The sequence below is a fragment of the Parasteatoda tepidariorum genome, chromosome 1, assembly GCF_982258835.1.
Source record: "Parasteatoda tepidariorum strain Cologne lab strain chromosome 1, Ptep-v5.0, whole genome shotgun sequence".
NCBI lineage: Eukaryota > Metazoa > Arthropoda > Arachnida > Araneae > Theridiidae > Parasteatoda > Parasteatoda tepidariorum.
Genome location: NC_141755.1, coordinates 38,598,402 through 38,617,989, shown reverse-complemented (window position 1 = coordinate 38,617,989; position 19,588 = coordinate 38,598,402). Strand labels below are relative to the sequence as shown.

The following is a 19,588-nucleotide window of genomic DNA, read 5'->3' as shown; positions in this document are numbered from 1 at the left end:
TATTTTATAAACGTCATTGAATAACCGACCCAAATTTTTTGGTATAATACTAATGTTCAACTGGGTAGTTTTGAACCCAATTCAGAAGACATTTCATTTCATTTTAGTTAATTCGTTGGTACATCATCTTTTTTTGCGAAAATGCATGCAAGTCACTATTTTTGCCTTAAACTTTTAGTGATGCATTTTTCGTAAGCGGGATCAGTAGGGCATGTACCAATCATGCTAGAACTGACCTTTTCACAGCATCTAAACGAGATATTGCTTCAGTTTTTTCACAGAATATTTACACTTTCATGCTGTTGATATATATTTTTCGCAGAAAATTTTACAAAAAATTATGAACTTTTAATTTTTTTAAAAAGCTTGATCAAAATCTCATAGCTCAAAAAGTATTCCCGTTTATAGGCTAAAATATCAAACAAATAATATAATTTCAAACTCCCCCCAAAAATTTCAAAGAGTATCATATCATTTCAAAGAGTATCGGAATATCATAAGTAGTTTCTAAGAAAAGGTACATCGAAGATGGTCAGTTTTAGTATTACTGATATATGCCTTACTGATTCCTCATAAGTTTTGATTTTGTTGTTAACATCGCTCTAGCGTAACACTAATGCCCTATCCATTTCTAAGTCATTCATAAATCTGATAGACCATACAGTAATCTAAGTTTATCAACTAGTCCAGATTGATATAAACTATCCCATAATTCAAGCTTTCTTCTTCTTCGCGTAACACCAGCATCTAAATCCGTTTTGGTTTCTCGCATTGAACAATGAACGATCTTAAATCATATATATATACATAAATTTTTTCCCCCGCAGATCACTGGTGTCAGAGGTTGAAGGTTCCAGCGAATGCTACAATGGAAATGACCGGAGTTAAAGCAGGAGATGAAGTCAAGTACACGTGTGACAGGGGTCACAAACTTGTGGGCGACGAAGTCCGAAAATGCCAACTCGGTGGACAATGGACCGGAAGAGATCCAATCTGCAAATGTAAGAATAACTAAGCCAGTTAATTTAATGAGTTTTAAGTCGGCAATCTCGACAAAAACAAAGAAGATTTTTTATTATATTTGATTTGATATTGTTCTATAATTAATGATTCGTTACTTTTGGAGAATTATGAATGTGATGGAAAGTTAAGATAAATCTTAGCATTTCATTAGAAAAAGAACATACTTGTTGCTATATAATTTGCTATTAAAGCACACTTTAAGAAAAAGTAGTTTAATATTGAAACATAGCATTGATACCTTGAACCATACAACGGTGCAAATTCAATACAACTTTAAAACGCAGATAACATAGAGGTCATATAAGTGTACAAAACATTTAACTCATATAAGTAAACAGAAATTCAATCACTATATTAAAAGTTATTCCAAATTTAACATTATATTAGGACTGTATTGATTTTTTTTGTATACCAATAAGAATTTCAATCCCCCTAAAGAAAAATATTTTTTTTCGTATAATTGACATTTTCACGGATATTGATAGTATTTAATTACCTGTTATTGCTGCACATCCCTAAGATCAGCAGAGCTAAATCAGTTCCATGATTTCGTGCACCCTAAAAAAGTCCAATGACATCACAGGATTGTCCGTCACATCTTGTCTGATAAGCGCAGGTAAGCAAGGATGTGGTTTAGGGGACGCCTGTTCATTGTAACACTCGGAGCAGGTATCAATTCAAAAATTTAATATGATTTTATTACAAATATCATCTAGATTAAAAAAGATAAAAATTTATTTTCCTGGCTCCTTAAACACTCTAAAAAAATCGTTCAACATAAATCCTACATCACAATACTATGTAGATTAGCCGTAATTTAATAGGTGTTTAATGAAATCGGATTTCGTTTAATTTAGAAGCATAATATTGTTTAATCAAGTTTGACGTAGATTAATTCGAAATAGAATATGGTTCAAATTAGCAGTGTATTTAGATGGCAGTTAATTTGAAGCATATTATTTTTCAAGACACGCCAAAATTTCATATAGCTTGCTATGAGTTGCAAAAAGCATCTTCTTATATGAATCGAGGTTAGAAACTTCATTTATGCTTCCAATTTGAGAAACGTATTTGTTGAAACATGTCATTTTATTTATTAAATAGTATTTTTGGCAACAATTACTTAATTACTGCAACAGTTTGTCTAACATTTTGTGGATAAACTTTACGATGAAATTATTTAATAATCGTAGTTGAATAGCCGACTCAATGTTTTGGGTTTATAACTACTAGTGAACAACTTTGCAGCCTTGAGCCAAATCCAGAAGACAAGAGAGCTCCTGGATCAAGCATTGGGAAAAATTTGACTTCGCTGAGAACTTTTTGATGGAACTAACCCACATTTGCGTTATATGAGAGGAAAATCACGAAAACCTCCCACGGTTAATCTGGCGACAAAGGGACTTGAACCCCTGATCCATATACTACTAAGGGTATTTTTACGTCAGAACTGCGGCGGTGTGAGTCAGGTGTGGAATTTGTATCGACCAGCCATCGCTGGGATTTGAACCCGGCCCACTTCATTGGAAGCAAACGTTCTATCCCCTGAGCCAAAACGGTTCTTGATGAAATTTTTGTAGAAATTTCATGATGAAATGACTACTTACCTTATGATTAAGATTTTATGCTGATTAATGATGTTCAATTTTTAGATGTTGATTGTGGACGACCACTATCTTTGGGCAATGGAACCTATCGACTTCTAGACGATGGTTTAACCACTTATCAGAGTAGAGTTACTTACAAATGCAACGATAACTACACCATTGCTGGCCATGATCAGAGATCCTGTCTTGAGACTGGAAAATGGAGCGGTCGAGAACCAACATGCTCACGTATGTAATTTATCTTGTAACGATAATATCAACGTATGCGTAATATCAATATTTTATTCAACATATCGCACCCCGGCAAGAAAAGTGTCATAACTCTATAATGCAGCATTTGAGAAAAACCAACTTAAAGAATGCGATAACCTACTGAATTATACTCAAAACTGACACAACTGCCCTCAGCTGGATAAATTGCAGGTTAGAGATGTGACACTTTTTGAGCTTGAAGGGGCCATTCATGCATATTTTTTATTGACATAACCTCAAAATTGCTGTTTTTTGGTTTGTGTCATTTTTCTTGCCGGGGTGCGATATGTATCTAAATTATGAATACTATGCATGCTAAGCATTCGCCATCTCACTAAATGCGATTGTGCATTTGCGAAATAAATTGTGTTTTGGCGAAAGCATTGGCGAAAGTTTTTTTCTACCAAAAAATAATATATATGTGTTACAGTGAATGACAGAAATCAAGAGAATGTCGACTTTCACCGGTGAATGTCAACAATCACATAGTCACTTCGGTGAATGTCCGAAATATTTGTTATGTCCGATTTGATATTAATTTATACGTTGATATTATTATATTTATTATATATTTTAATATCTGCTGAGGATAGATTAGGAGAAACATCAGTGCTCGGAGTAGCAGCTAATTGCATACTAGGCAGTGACTCTTGACCTTAAAAAACATTGATGTAGAACATACCGGGCAAATGTGTACCGGGCAGTGGCATTTAACTAGACCTAGCATATATTTAGGAGATTTATCGAAGCGACTATATGCTTGTCAACACTCCTTATTAGAAACAATAGTATCATTTCAAATTAAACTGCATTAAAATTCAGAATATTACCTTATTTTACTGAAATTTTTTGCTTAACTACTGTGATTTTTATTGCTCGAAATTTAAAAGAAACTATAGCTCACTATCTATGGTGAATCATAATTTATTTTAATAATGATGCAATTGCAAGTAATTTGCAATAACTTTCGAACAATTTGGAATTTCGAAACAAAATTCGCATGAAGCTCGAAAACAAAAATGGTTCTATCAGCACTTGAAACCTTTACTATGTAGTTGCATTTCAGCAGGTTACAGATCGATCGAACTTGATATTTTCCCCCGGTAAGTTTATTAGTTAAAAAATTTAATAATTCACGAACTAATAGTTGGATGTTAAATTTTTTCATTCTGTCGTTTTCGCTTCAGTACATTATTTTAGCCTGTTGTAATTTCAAAATTTTAAATCCTATAGTTTTTTCGCTGCAACACAAAATGTAACGTGAAGAAAGTGAGAAAAATTTCCCGGAAAGCTTGTGAATTGGGTAAATACTTTGAATATTGTTTACCATTCCAATTAGAAATTCTTTCAAAGGGAGAAATTCGGTTTGGCGAAATTTCTTTGTAGTGACTTAAATTGTATCAGGCAATGATTCAGTTGACATCATGTTGACATCAGGCAATGATTCAGAAAATGACTTGTTTAAATAATTATTTTTCCAGTAATCGATTGTGGGAAGCCAGATGTTCCAGAAGGCGCATCAATTCCAGAGAATGCAACGTTTACAGTCCATTCTGAGATTCCATTCCGATGCAAGGCGGGTTACAAATTGTCCGCTGTGTCCACCAACGACGTCACCACCTACAAAGATGGAGGAACGACCCTCAAATGTAACCTTGATGGAAAATGGTCAGGAAGTCTACCCACCTGCATATGTAAGATAATTTTATTCGATGAAAAGATTTATGCAAATGAATTAGATACGACGGCTGTTTTTTAAGTAAGGGCAGTTTGAAAATAAAAACCAAGCGAAAGAAAATTTTCATCAAGCAATTTTTGTTTTGTTTCTACAAACGTTTCTTTTTTTTTTTCAAAATAGTTCGCAAGTTTACTTAAACACTTATCTTCTTATCACAACTTACAACTAAATTTAGAATGCCTCTTCATCGTAACTTGCCGCCTGCTCCTATAACCAAGAGTCACGATCGTTTTCACGTCTACCTCATCGTTGTACTGGTTGACGCCAAAATGATGTTTGAAACATCGAAAGAGATGAAAATCACTTAGCGCAAGGTCTGGGCTGTATTGAAGGTGGTTCAAAATTTCCCAGCCAAAAGAGTCCAATAAAGCTCATGATTGAGCTGCGAAGATTCATTTTCATGGAGTAGCAAAATTTAGCCAAACTTGTGCCAGTAAGAAGCTTCGTAAACTTCACAAATCTGTCGGAGAATGTATGCAGGAGACAGGTTTTTTGCCAACTAAAATCGCATCACTGACAGTACATCATACGTGACTGGCGATTTGTTAAACTTGAACATTTTAAAGACACAAAAGTGACCGTATAGGTTACCTACACAGCTGTAACTGAGCACAGTTGTTCCCAATAAATGCCTGGGCACGACGCAAGCACTCGTTTTGACTCACGTGTCACCTATTAATGCGCACAGCAAAACTGCCCTTACTTATAAAACAGCCCTCGTAATCTGAAACGATGATCACCATCAAAAAGGAGTTATATTTCTTGACATTTAAAGATAAGATCAATTGCTTCGAATTTATTATTTTAAATGTTTTTACCGAGCTGACAAAAGTTATATAGACAAATGAAGCATGCCCAAATATTAATAATAAGTGGCAGATTTCAGGTTTTCTTTTATGTTTGATTTAATAAATCTTTTGTGTGTTCAGTGCGCTAAACACAAAATCAAAAGATTGATTCAATGATCAGATTTTCGAGTGAACATTGATGATGTATGCAACTAAAAATGTAAAAAGTGATTGAACTATCTCGATGTATTACATTATAAATGATATAGATTTAAAACGAAAGTCATTTGAATTAACTCAATCTATTATTGTTAATTTTATTTTGAATTTAGCAATAATTGAAAAACATTCACATTATAATTCATTTAATTTTTATGTAATTTTAAATGTTTTTTTATTCTTATCGAAAATTAAATAGTCAAAAAGTTTGGTTTTTAAATGTATTGATTATAATCTCAAGGCTAATGTTGTTTTGAGGGTAATCCTTTATTTATTATAATTTTTATTAAATGCAAAGCTATATCACAAAGCAAGGTATAATTTCAAATAATAATTAATCTCAAATATAAAAATGTTGTATAAATTAGTTGAATATCTATTTAAGCATAACTATATGTAAATTTTATTTTTAGAAATTGTTTATTATATTTATATGTTTTCTTTAAAATAATTTTCTTTCACTTTTTCAGTTATTTAATTTTTGTCTAGAGAACTTATTATAATTTATGATTAGTTTATAATTTATCCGAAGTATTTTTTCTATTGCAAAAAAATATTTAATTCATAAACTGCATGTGTATTTTTTAATAACGTATTTATTACAAAATAAAATATGTATTTCTAATAATTGTTTTAATATTTATTTTTTAATAACGTATTTATAACAAAATAAAATATGCAATTTTTAATAAATGTATTGATATGTATTTTTAAATAACGTATTTTTTAAGAATATATATTTTTTAATTTATACGTTAACAATTGTTTTAGATGTTGACTGTGGACGTGTGCAACCTCTTTTGAGAGGGGAAGTACAATATGCCAACGGCACCACTCATCTGGCCAGCATGGCTACTTATAACTGTAATTTAGGATTTCGAATTATTGGACCAAAAGCCAGGACTTGTATGGAAAACGGGAAATGGAGCGAGAGTGCTCCAAAATGTGAAGGTGAGAAAATTTGAAATAAATCAAAAAACAGTTCTTATTAACTTCAGGCACAATTTACGGGTTTGTTGAATGATACCTTATATTCTCCAGCTTATATGAAGACTTACCGGTAATCCAATGAACTTAAAAAATAAAAACTTAGCTTTATATAACGATTTTATTTAGTTTTAATTTATTTTATTAAATTCTAATGAATTAGTATAAACACTTATCATAGTCATATGAAGGCTTAAAAACATTCGACTTTATTCTCTTTATTTAGAAATTCGATGTGTACCTCCAGAAGTACCAAAGAATGCCACTGTAGTTTATGGAGGTAATGACAGAGCATCTGCCGATTCATTCAGAGTAGGTTCAACAGTACAGTACCGATGTATACCAGGACATTTACCTGTTAAAGGAGAACCTTTAAGAACATGTTTGGCCTCTGGTGACTGGTCCACTGAGCCCCCGGCATGCATGTGTAAGTGTGTTTTGATTTTTTCCCCTTTAAATTTTATTTTACAAGTTTTGTGTTTTAGTTCACTCGTTTTTTATTAACTAGTGTCAGATTTAAATTAAAAAAGTAATTTTTTTAAAAATTTGTATGGTGAACGAAAATTTCATTAAATTTCTCAACACTAGATATTGATTGTGGCTTGCCCCGTCCTGTTCCTCATGGTCATTGGCTACTCCCATCAAACACTACCTTTTATGGAAGTCAGGCTGAATACGTGTGTGATGTTAATTATGAGATTCATGGCCCGAGAAGACGTTTGTGTTTAGAAAATGCTACCTGGAGTAACGCTGAACCGTCATGTGAAGGTAATTAAACTAAAATTGGATTCTTCTCTAATAGGATTCTTCTGTAGAAGAACTATAAGGATTGACATGTATATATGGGTCATTCTCACGAAAACTGACATTTTTCAGTTCATAAAATCCCAAAAAAGTAAAGTGAATAAAAAGCTCTGGAACTTTTTATATTAATAGAAATATGTAATGGCATTATAAAGAAAGTATATATCCTATAAATTATACTTAATATTTAAATTAATTTTTTAAATAATTAATTTATAATTAATTAATTTATAATAATTAATAATTAATTAATTAATTTAATAAATAAATTAATTTAATAAATTAATTTACTAATTTTTTAATTTATTTTTCAAATTAATTAATAAGTAAATTAATTATTTTCACTATTTAAAAAGTGAGGGAATGACACTAATAGTGAGGGAATGATATTTTATACATGTTTTTATCTAAGTTACATCTACCTGAAGTTTGAAAATGATAACATACTAAGTATATCTAATATTTATTATAATTTAGTCTTAATATTTAATAGTTTTTACAGGTTTGGGAAATAAAATTGGCTGGCACGGTTGAACAAAAAAAAATTTAATAATATACTCATCTTGAATCATTCCCTCACTTCAGCGTCATTCCCTCACTTTATACACTAGTGAGGGAATGACGAATTCAATAAAATTTAAAAATAACAGTTAGGCCTAATTAATTTCTGAAGTCAATCACATACAATTATATTCTTACAAGAAAGCAACATATAATTATCCACTTTCTCGATGAAGTTGTATTTTATTTTACTCTAAAAAATGACATGAGGGAATGACAAATGTAAAAAATTTTACCTGGTTTGATTCATTCAAATTTATTCCACAGTAAAGCTTTTTTAAGTTGAAGATGGAAACATATTACAATTTTGTTCTATGATGCCAGTTGTTAACTTCTGAAGTTTTTATTAAAATATTTTTATTCTAAGAAGATTGCAGGTGATAAGAACATTGTTGTGAGGGAATGACGCGAAACACTGGGGACAAAGTTTAAAATAGTGCTGTGTTAGTATTTTTATTAGAAATTAAATTTAAAATTGATTTTCTGAATTCTATATTTCAGTATTCTGAAATAAAAAACACGAATTTGTAAAAAAAAAATTTTTATTTCTGAAACAATTTTTTTCTTTTTTTAAATCGGCAGTGGGGACAAGTGAGGGAATGACATATTGGTATATTTTAATTACCTAAAATAAATAAAAAATAAAAATTGATAATTTCATTTTTATTCTTTTGTTAGCTTGCATTCTGAAGGACACTTTCCCTGAATTTTTTTTTTCGTAAGCTGTAAAACAAACATAAAATATACTGGGGACATGAAAATGACTGTTTTTGTGAGAATGACCTATATATATATATATATATATATATATATATATTAATATATAACACTAATAAACAACATAAATATAAAACACTTTAATAAAAAATATTTGGAAAATTTCAGCAACAAAACCCTTAATAGGAAGGGAAATTAATATATTTATTTAAATATATATATATTAATTTCCTTTCCTATTCAACGTTTTGTTGCTGAAATTTTCCAAATATTTTTTATTAAAGTGTTTTTTTCCTAGGTGACATGTAATTGTTTTAATATTCATAGATGGCACTGAAATGTATTTGGCTTCGTATTTTTTTTCGACCAAATATATTTTTAAATATTATTTTACACGATTTAAGCTTTAAGCATTGCTTTATATATTTTTTTCTCAGCGAATTTCTTTTATCTGTCAGTATATCTATTTTTATAGCATTTTAACTTTTACACCACGTCAGTAAGTTTGTTTTCTGTTTTTTTTCTTATATCTCAAACTATTTGCATTTTTATTTTTTAGCAATCTAGATGCATTATTAAGAGTAATTTTTATCTTAGGATAGATATTCTTCCTTTTGAAATATCGCAAGTACCATCGCAAAGGGACGCTTCTTTAAGAGAACCCTTACGTTTCCCATTAAAAAAAATGTCTATTTTATTTTAATTTATTTTATCATTCTTCTTTGTGTTTATGTATATATATATGCATATATGTATATATATGTATGTATATATGTATGTATATATATGTTTGTATTTATGTATGTATACAGGGTGTCTCAGTTAAACGTTTCAGAACTCCTAAGAGGGGTAGAGTGCATCCTGACGACTCGAAATCATATGGCAATGCGGGGTCGGAAATGCTTTCCAGAGGCGGTAGATGGCGTTGTACGAAAGTTCCGAGTTTTCCAGTGCGTTGGCTTCTTCGGTCACCCGACCTATCATGTCTTGCTTTTTATTTCTGGGGTCACATGAAAACGCTGACTTATGGCACCCCTGTTGACAATGCTGAGGAGCTGGTTGTAAAAATTGCAGTAGCTGCCGGAGAAATTCGAGAGATGTTTAGAGCATTGCTGAATGTTCGGATGTACATGCGCCAGAGATGTGAGGTGTGCATTGTAGCCGGTGGCAGAAACTTCAAACACTTACTTTGACCCATGTACCTTATGCTTATTTCAATGTATTATTTAAACGATTTTTCACTGACGGCCTCTTTCCTTTATGGTGCTTCTGTGTACATTACCGCTCCAGGAAAGCATTTCCGACCCCTTATTCCTATATGATTTCGAGTCGTCAGGATGCACTCTACCTCTCTTAGGAATTCTGAAACTCTTAACTGAGACACCCTGTATATGTATGTATATATGTATGTATATATATGTATGTATATATGTATGCATATATATGTATGTACATATGTGTATGTATATATGTGTATGTATATATGTATGTATATATGTGTATGTATATATGTATGTATATATGTAACCTCTTGTGGTCCTACTGACTTTAGAATCGCTATTTTTAAATTACTGAAATTATTATTTTTTAATTAAATTAGTCGGTTTGTACATAATAATGCAATTTTGTTGTATTTGGGTTTCAGTGGTTGCGTGTGCTGCTCCAGACCGTAAAGACGATCAAACCTTGATAGAAGGTGACACTTACATTGTAGAAAACTGGGTGAATTACAGATGCTCTACCGGCTATGAAGTAATTGGAAACAGTAGTCGAGTATGTGGAAGTGATGGAAAATGGAGTGGGGAAACTCCATCTTGTAAGCGTAAGTACATTTAATTTTGAACTTTTTCTCAAGTGTATCTTTCTACAGAATGAAACATTAAATATTGTGCAGATATGCAACCAGCATAAAAAAGCAGCATTATCTTCAATATGTGAAGGATTCAAAACAGTACCCTTGAAAGATCCTTTTTTTCTAGAATGGATAATAACTTAAATTTCATTCGTAACGTAGCTATATTCTTTCCCCCCTGTTAAGTATCGAATTATTTTCTCTATATTGTGATAGTATGTAAAACAGAATGTTCTCCTATCATATTAAAAAGAGAAATTTGGTCCTCTATAATTGTAAGCCCTTCACATATTTCAGAGTGTTTTCATAAATAGAGAAACACATGTTGTAAGAATCTAAAGGATAACAAAATAGAAGCAGCTTTTGTAATGAGCTTTAACTGTTTGACAATTTATTTGAGGGCCGGGATAACCTGGTTGTTATGACGTTAGGTTCGTGCTCGTGAGATCGGGAGTTTGAATGGCCTTGACAGAAGAATTCCCGTGTATTAAATAGTGACTGGTGCTTGTTAAATCAGTCGGGGTGACAAAGTTCTCCAAGTTCCAATGGCAAATCAATACCTTTGGTTGTACTGAATTGGAGATTGATCGTTCTCTGGTGCAGGTCAAAATTCTGATGTAGGGTGAATGAATGGAGTATGATTATGTCCTTTCTGTTAAACGGGCTGTGACGTCTGTGTGGCAGAAGTCGTATTCTTGGCCATAGATGGAATCATTGAAGTAACAGGAAACGCACCTGCTGCCATACAAAATTTGCTTGATTTTAAGCAGGCTTGCTGATTGTCAAGTAACATAAGTAACAACACGAGGGTATAATTTAGCTTTAGTGACCCTAACTGAATTTTAAAAAAAAGCTAAAGACATCAAGCACTTAATAACAGCAAGGTTAAATATCGTCATAAAACGAAATAACTAAAAATAGAAAACAACAAAACAAATATAGAAAGGGAGAATGAAAAACGTATTGGAAAAGATAAGTTTATCAAGGACTCGTTGACCCCATATATAGCAAAAAATGTAGCCTCCCCCCACACTGAGAAATAAAAATTGAGTAAATTCTACAGACATATAGAGCACAAAATAGAAAAAAAACGAAGGGAACAGCCGATAACTTTTAATCTAATGATTGGAATGCCGAGTAGCAGATTGCAATCTTAATGAATCGAGAGACTTAGCTCAAATGCTAGTTAATATGTGCTGATGATTATTGAATTTATAAAATCAGGCACAATAATGTACTTTCTCTGAATAAACATGCCTTTTTTCCGAAGGAATTTGATTTTTGACTCTCAAAATATGCAAAATAGCTGCGATTACATGCTATTACTTATTTTATATTTGTCAAAAAACATTTCCTGAGACTATTCGTATGAATATTTCTGCATCATTTTAAACTAAACTAACAGCTTTACACTAAATCGAAAATTTGAACGAAATGGGTCAAATAGCTCTGGAGAAAAAAAAAAGAATTTTTGCTACGGAAAATGTTAAACTAGCATTAAGTTGCTCAAATTTTTGCTGTTCCTCCGTCAAAACTATGAAGACCATATTTTTCAGATTACGACAACTCCCATATTTGGAGGATAAAGAATCCAAATTTGTTGAAAAATGGCATATTCGTTCAGAGAAACTATGTTCTTGTGTCTGATTTTGTTGCATAAAATATCGTTTGTATTAATTAAATAGTATAATAAAGTTTAGTTTCTGGATCAATTAAAATCACATCTTTGTGTATGAAAACATAAACATTGGATAAAAAGTCATTAAAAATTTCTTTTCTTCATTTTATCCCCTACAAACATAATGACCAATATGGTTTCTATGAGAGCTGTTTGAGTGAACCTTAATTTAATTTGCGTTCAGCAAAATGGCACTCCCCCCCCCCCAAAAAAAGAGAACTTTCTAAGCTCATTTCTAACCACGAATAATTTTGTCTCATGCATGTAGACAACTGGACAACTTTCAGCCCACCTTTTTTTTGACGTAAAAAATAGATAAAATTTTTTTTTCCGACTTCATGATTCATAACATATCATTTATATTGCTCATAAAAAACTACTCTTTTATGATAAATTACTAACTACTCTTAAATGATATTTTTGGAATATTCCAGTAATGATATTATTTCATTTTCAATTGCAGTTGTGGATTGTAGTTCTCCATCAGCAATAGCAAACGGACAAGGTTTCCTGTCTAATGGCACGACAACTTACCGGAGTGTAGTCCAATATAGGTGCTTACCTGACTTTCAGATGGTGGGGGAATCTTCACGAACTTGTCTTGAAACTGGAGAATGGAGTGGTCTGGAACCCAAATGCGTTGGTAATTATCTCAGTAACTAATTTTTATCACAAGCTTGCGAGAAATTGGTAATTTAAAGAAGGTATAATATTTCAGTTTATCATTGATTTCTTTATGAATACCTGTTAAGTTATTCATAACCACCTTTGTTAGTTGACTTTAACATCAAATCATTGATAAAAGACAAATCCATTGTTAAAAACAAAACACCGTTGGTGAAAAGTCTTTATATATTGACTAACGAGCACATGTCGAAGTGTGGTCGATTGAAACTATACAATGGAAGCAATTATCCACAAGTTCGAAATAATACACAGCTTATACATGTTTTACACATTACTTGTAAACTACTTGTTACAATTTATGTGAATACTTTAATTTTGTTGCGCCTATGATTACTCCGGTTGAAAATTTTGCTCTTTTTCTTTCAGATATTGTCCTTGAGATAGAAAATACTGCTGATGGTCGACGTAAGTTTATTTTATGCAACTTTTTTTCTAGTAGACGAGAAATTTTTGCCTAAGTTATCTGAAAATTGAAAGCAAAGACAAATATAAATAAATGAAAATTATAAATCGACCGAAGTATGAAAGTCAATTTTCGAAAGAGGAAAGTGAAAAAAAAGAAAATACGAAAATTCTTCTAAACTTGTTCAAAGTTATTTTTATGAAACATAATTATATCAACTAAGCTTAATCCCTTAATGGAAACCTATATTTTACTGCGGCAGGGGTGAACAAACTGTGGCCACAGTGGATAAATGCAAGTAGCGCTTTTGTCAGTTCTGATTCTGAGCCGCAGTTCCTCTTAAGTTCTTATTAACTTCATTTTATTATTTTTTCTAGGCCACTTCTTAACCTTAACTTCAATGATCAGAGGTACTGAATAAAAAAGTTGTTTGCTTAAAAATTAATCGATCGTGAATCGCGTATGTCTTATTTCTCTATAAAATTACCTTTACACGTCACAAAAAATTCCGGATCAAATTACGGCACAAAGTACTGATACTGTGGATGCATCATCCATAAAATTCATTTTTACCTTCAAATATTATTTCGTAATTCTTACAGAAATATTTATTTAATGATTCAGTGATTTTACAGTAATTAATTCTGTTAAAATTACTGTATATCTGATTTTTTGTTCCATAACATGTTCCGGTAAAAATGAATTTTACCGTAAAAAGTACCGGCTCCCTAAGTGTTGGTTCTTTTTACCCTAATTTGATCCGGAATTTTTTACAGTGTATTAGTGTTCCAGTAATATGGTACATTTGAACTAGTCTGTCTAAAAATTGCAACATGGTATACAATAGACTGGCCATCTTTGTACTGCAGTTTTCCAAAATTTTTTGTTTCCTTAATTTCAATTTTTTTATCTTTATGCTTTCCATTTAATTATTCCTTTTTTTCATTTGTTATTAATTATATATGTATTCGTATTTATTTTTTATATTCTTCGCTTTCGCTTTTAATATTTTTTTAGTTCTCCGATTTTATTACTTAATATTATGAGTCATAATTCTAAACTAATCATTAATATTTGTTTTTACATGTTACTTTGCTGCGTATTTAATAAATTTTATAAACCAAATAAATTTCAATACATAAAAGTTTGTTAAAATTTTGCATTATAATTGAATTATTGCAGTACTTGTGTAAAATATTATTTAAACATTTATTTTTAGTTGCTGATGGCCAAGATTTAGACGCTTCGAAAACTATAGGTAATAATTTAAATTCTACTTTTTTGAATCAAAAGGAATATTTTCCTGCTTAACTGGATTTGAATTTAATACATTTATGCCCATTCATACTTCTGTTTTTTGTAGGAATAGCTGTCGCAGTTGGAGCTGGAGCTTTACTGATTATCATTATTATTGCGGCAGCTATCTGCGTGAAAACGTAAGTATTTTATATCGAAAGTTCCGCATTTCCCAATAGTGATTTGACAGATTTTTTCTTTTTTTTTTCTTGAATTCCACATTAATGTGTGATCCCGAATGCAGATATATTTCCTATTTCATTCTAAAAATATTGATTCTAAAATTGATTCTAAATTAATTCTAAAATGATTTTTATTGATTTTAAAAATATATGTTAAGCGCGGTGATTACGGAACACCGTAATGTGTATATATTTGGCACCTAATGTGTATATATTTTCTATTTCATTTTAAAAACATTTATTCTAAAATTGATTCTAAACTGATACTAAAATTGATTTTCATTGATTCTAAAAATATATGTTAAATGTGGCGATTACGGAACACCCTGCAAAATATACTCAATTATAAAAATTAAGTAAAAATCTTGACTTCTTTGCAGGAGGAAAGCTAAGGCAATCAAAAATGCCAGTACGACAGGATTATCAAATAGAATCGAACACAAAGATACTTCCACAATTAGAGCTTATCCAAGCATAACTGCTATCACTGCCAGTGATGTTCATAATGGTTCCAGTTTCGGAAACGGAGCCGTTAGGAATAACCCTAATGGATTAGTAACTTTCAGTAGCAACCCTCAGCCAATATATGCCAATGTCAATGGTCACAGATCCTCAGAAAGAGAAGAGAACGGAATTCAACCCATGGCAGTTCGTCAACTCAGGAATGGTGTCATACAAAGTGAGAGTCTGTAGTACTTTTTAAACAATTCTAGATGAAAAAGTATAAATCACCGTGATACCCTGGAACTTATCGTGTGTGTCCTTATTTATTATGATGAAGTTGAAAAGACTCCAATTTGATTATGATTCATAGTGTGTTATATATGTACTTAAAGAAGTTGGATTTACAAGATTCCATTATGACTAGGCATAGTGTGTGGTATGCGTACTGAAAGTGTACCGAAAGAAGTTAGATTTACAAGATTCTTTTATGATTATACATAGTGTGTTATGCATACTGAAAGTGTACCGTAAGAAATTAGATTTACAAGATTCCATTCTGACTATTTATAGTATGTGATATGCGTACTAAAAGGGTTCCGAAAGAAGTACAATGTACTAGATTCCGTTATGACTATGCATAGTGTGGTATGCGTACTGAAAGAGTACCGAAAGAAGCCAGATTTACAAGATTTCATTATGATTATGCATAGAGTGTGATATGTGTATTGAAAGATGTTAGATTTACAAGATTAAGACTATGCATAACTATGTGATGTGTGTACTAAAAGAGAAAATTGATTTTTTTTATCCAATTGAAAGTTAGAAAGAAACGCAGGTGTCATTGCATAAACTAAACTTTGCATGTAAAATATGCAAGCTGAACACTAATATCAAACAGTGAATAAATTATTGAACACTTTTTATTCCTAGAAAATTGTGAATGTCCCCAAAGAGTTTATTACAGAAAAAAATTATACTTAGTGAGAAAATGTTTTGAAGATAATGTAAGAATGTAATCAGAATTTATTGAACTGATATGTTTCTGAATAAGTTTATTAAAACAATACTGAATTGGTTATTGAAAAAAGTTATAGAGGAGTGTATTTAAAAGGAAAGTATTGCGTCAAAATTATTGTTTTCAGATTCACTTAAGTTGTACAGTGCACAGAAAATAAACGGACCACCCTGAATAACTTTTGATCTAATGATCGGATCTTCACGTTCTAAGACTCAATCTTAATGGCTCGAGGGGGTGACCTCAAATATGCTAATTAATAAGGGTAGACGATATTTTACAAATCAGACACAAAAATGTACTTTCTCTGAACAAATATACCTTTTTTTCAACGAATTCGGATTTCTAACTCCCAAAATATGGGTAACTGCAATCTGGGAAATATGACTCAAAGTTTTGACCCCTTAATATTAAATTTTAGTTTTTGAGTATTTCTCTATATCTCGAAAACTTTTTAAACGATTCAAAACATTTTTGAACACAATTATAAAATTCGTTCATCTAAAGATAATTCCATGCAAAAAATAACCTTTATTAAATGCTTATTAATTTTTATTATTTTATTTAATAATGGCCGAAAAAAATTTGAATTGTAAGGTATACAATTTTTAGCATCATTTTAAAGAATATAATTTTACATGGTAAAATACAATATTTGAGTAAAATTGATTAAATAGTGCCTGAGAAATCGAATTTTAAATATCTGGCTTTTCTGAGCATATTTGAAGTTATCCCCTCGAACCGTTAAGAATGAGTCCTAGAACGTGAATTTCTGATCATTAGATAAAAATTAATCAGGGTGCTCCATTTTTTTGTGCACTGTACTTCGAAAAGGATTTTTAAAATGTGATAATACTGAAAATCAGAAATGACGACATATCAAAATGGAAAAGAACTTGTGCCTAGCACTGCCGTATTTGTAAGCTTTTAAAAAAGCTATTTTTAAGTTTCTCAGCTAATGTATTACTATAATTTTAACATATTTTAATTGATTAAGAATATTGCTTTTTTCTTAAACTATGTTATTAGATTTTATTAAAATAATACAAACTACTCCCATTTTAAAAATTATGAAGAATTGAAGAAATTTTAAAATATAAAAAACACTGAATTGTAGTTTTTAATAATTATTAGTTATTTATTTTTAACTACTTTGCATAATTAACATTTAAATATCATATGAAATATTAATTACTATCACAAAGTTTTCTAATACATACTTTAATGAGCCTAATATAACAAAACTGCATTAATGCATGTATTAAACTGCTGATTGGTATTAAATTGGCATTAAACTGCTCTGATGTCTCTTTAAAAAACGCATCGTAAGGAAGGCAGAGTCTTTCTTTTAGAATCACGTTTATAATAGTAACAGAATTTATAATAATCTGTTTAAATTACTTCTTTAAATCTAAACGGCCATTATTAGGGAAAATGAAAAGAAAAGAAAAAAACGAAAAGAGAAATTTAAATGTTAAACATCAAATATAAACATACTCTTTTTTATCAGAGAAAATAATGAAAAAATAAAAAAAACGATGCAGATAATATAACACATTTTGCAGTGTAAAGATAATTCAATGTCGAATTTTATACATTTAATTTAAATTGTTAATTTATTTTCTTTATTTATTGTAAAAAAAAACCTCTTTGTAATCTTTTAGTTTATTTGTTTATCTAAGATAACGTATTTAAAGTAAAAATTTAAAAGTATCAGAGTAGTTAATTTTGTTTTTATTCATTTAAAATATTGAAAGTCGAGTATTTTCAATTCATTGCGGTACTAATTTAGAAAGAACTTATTAATGTAAATTTTATTTAAATACATACCATTAAATCATAATTTTAAAACTAAATTTTGTTTAGATTTTTAAATGTTATTGTTTCAAATGGGACAAAAATTCGATTTACTTGAATATGTCAGAAGGATTTTAATAACAGTTGAAAAAGTATTTTGATTTCGTTAAATTAATTTTTCAAAACTTGATGGAAAATCTATAATTACAAGAAGATTTTAGCTTGAATTAATAAAGCTTATATTCAAAATACAATAATCATGTTTTTTATGACAATAATAATGAGAAAATTGAATTTAGTTCGAAAAAAAAATTAAAAAGGTATCATAACATAAATAATTATATCAATTCCAAAAATATCAAAATTTCATAGTAATAAAACTGTTTTCCATTTAAAAAATATATAATTTTAATTGTTGAAAAATATTATTTCATTTTCAAACTTATTATTTTTATCAACAAATAAACTATCATGAGTTCTTTTTTGGAATACTAATACAAACCGTTATCACATGAATATCTGAAATATCAAGAAACTGTAAGAAAGGAGACATATGGCAAATGTAATTTTTTATAGGAATAATTATCAACTATGATTGATGACTAACATTTATGTATAACAATTTCATGATTAATATCTTAATTTAAGTTCAATTTTTATAAATTACAAACATTTTTATGATCCACATATGTTATTATGTCATGTTATAACAATTGAAAATGTTCCTCTGTCACATAGTTTTAATTTTTTTTCATTTTAATTTAAACTTATATGTGTATAAATGTTGCATATATTATTTGTGATACTCTTAAATACATTTGGCTGGACCAATCATGAAAACCAAATGTCTACTAAAATGTGAAAAATAATTTACATGAATTTTTCCAGTTTTCTACGTGTGTGTACATTTTAATAAAATGGTTTGATAAGTAGTCTAAATTCAATTGTTATACTTCATGGGCACACTTGCTTTATTAGTTTAAGGTTAAATGCCTGTATGTTAGATTATTATGTTTGATTATTACTAAGTTCACTAATTTTATTATGAACTGTTTTTAATACACTTAGGTGAAATTAAAAGATATTAAATGGTTATTTAGTAATAAACTTTAATTTTAATATGACATTTTTAATGCACGGAAAAATTTCATATTCAATTTAATATTCAACGTAAACTTATTTATGTTTAAATACTTGCTTAATTGACAAAACTAAATGAAAAAATAATCTTTTGTTTGTATTTATGTTTTTATTGCATAGAGGTTGGAACAAAGTGATATAACACTACTACGTTAATTTTAACTCTTAATACCTAACAGCAAAAAAAGATTTATATATGAAAAAAACTTCTGTTACTAACTATAAAAAACTCCTTATCAAATTACAGTATAAAGTACTGGCATTTCGGATGCATCATCTGTAAAATCTATTATATCGTAAAATACATTTTAATCTCAAAGTATTACTGTAATTTTTACAGTAATATTTACTTAATTATAGATATTCAGTGATTTTACGGTAATTATTACTTTAAAAAT

At 29.9% G+C, this 19,588-nt stretch overlaps 1 protein-coding gene across 1 annotated transcript in view; it reads left to right on the top strand.

The window, feature by feature from the left end:
- Positions 1-17,557, top strand: part of fw (CUB and Sushi multiple domains furrowed) — a 109,064-nt gene extending 91,507 nt beyond the window's left edge. Inside the window, exons 11-22 of the mRNA XM_016054457.4 lie at positions 828-1,001; positions 2,676-2,858; positions 4,364-4,576; positions 6,399-6,578; positions 6,841-7,041; positions 7,203-7,382; positions 10,342-10,518; positions 12,690-12,869; positions 13,280-13,318; positions 14,536-14,574; positions 14,680-14,752; positions 15,175-17,557. Of these exons, the coding sequence (XP_015909943.3) occupies positions 828-1,001; positions 2,676-2,858; positions 4,364-4,576; positions 6,399-6,578; positions 6,841-7,041; positions 7,203-7,382; positions 10,342-10,518; positions 12,690-12,869; positions 13,280-13,318; positions 14,536-14,574; positions 14,680-14,752; positions 15,175-15,487 (1,952 nt within the window). The 3' untranslated portion in view covers positions 15,488-17,557. The remainder of the gene's footprint in view (positions 1-827; positions 1,002-2,675; positions 2,859-4,363; positions 4,577-6,398; positions 6,579-6,840; positions 7,042-7,202; positions 7,383-10,341; positions 10,519-12,689; positions 12,870-13,279; positions 13,319-14,535; positions 14,575-14,679; positions 14,753-15,174) is intronic.
- The last annotated feature ends 2,031 nt before the right edge of the window (positions 17,558-19,588 follow it).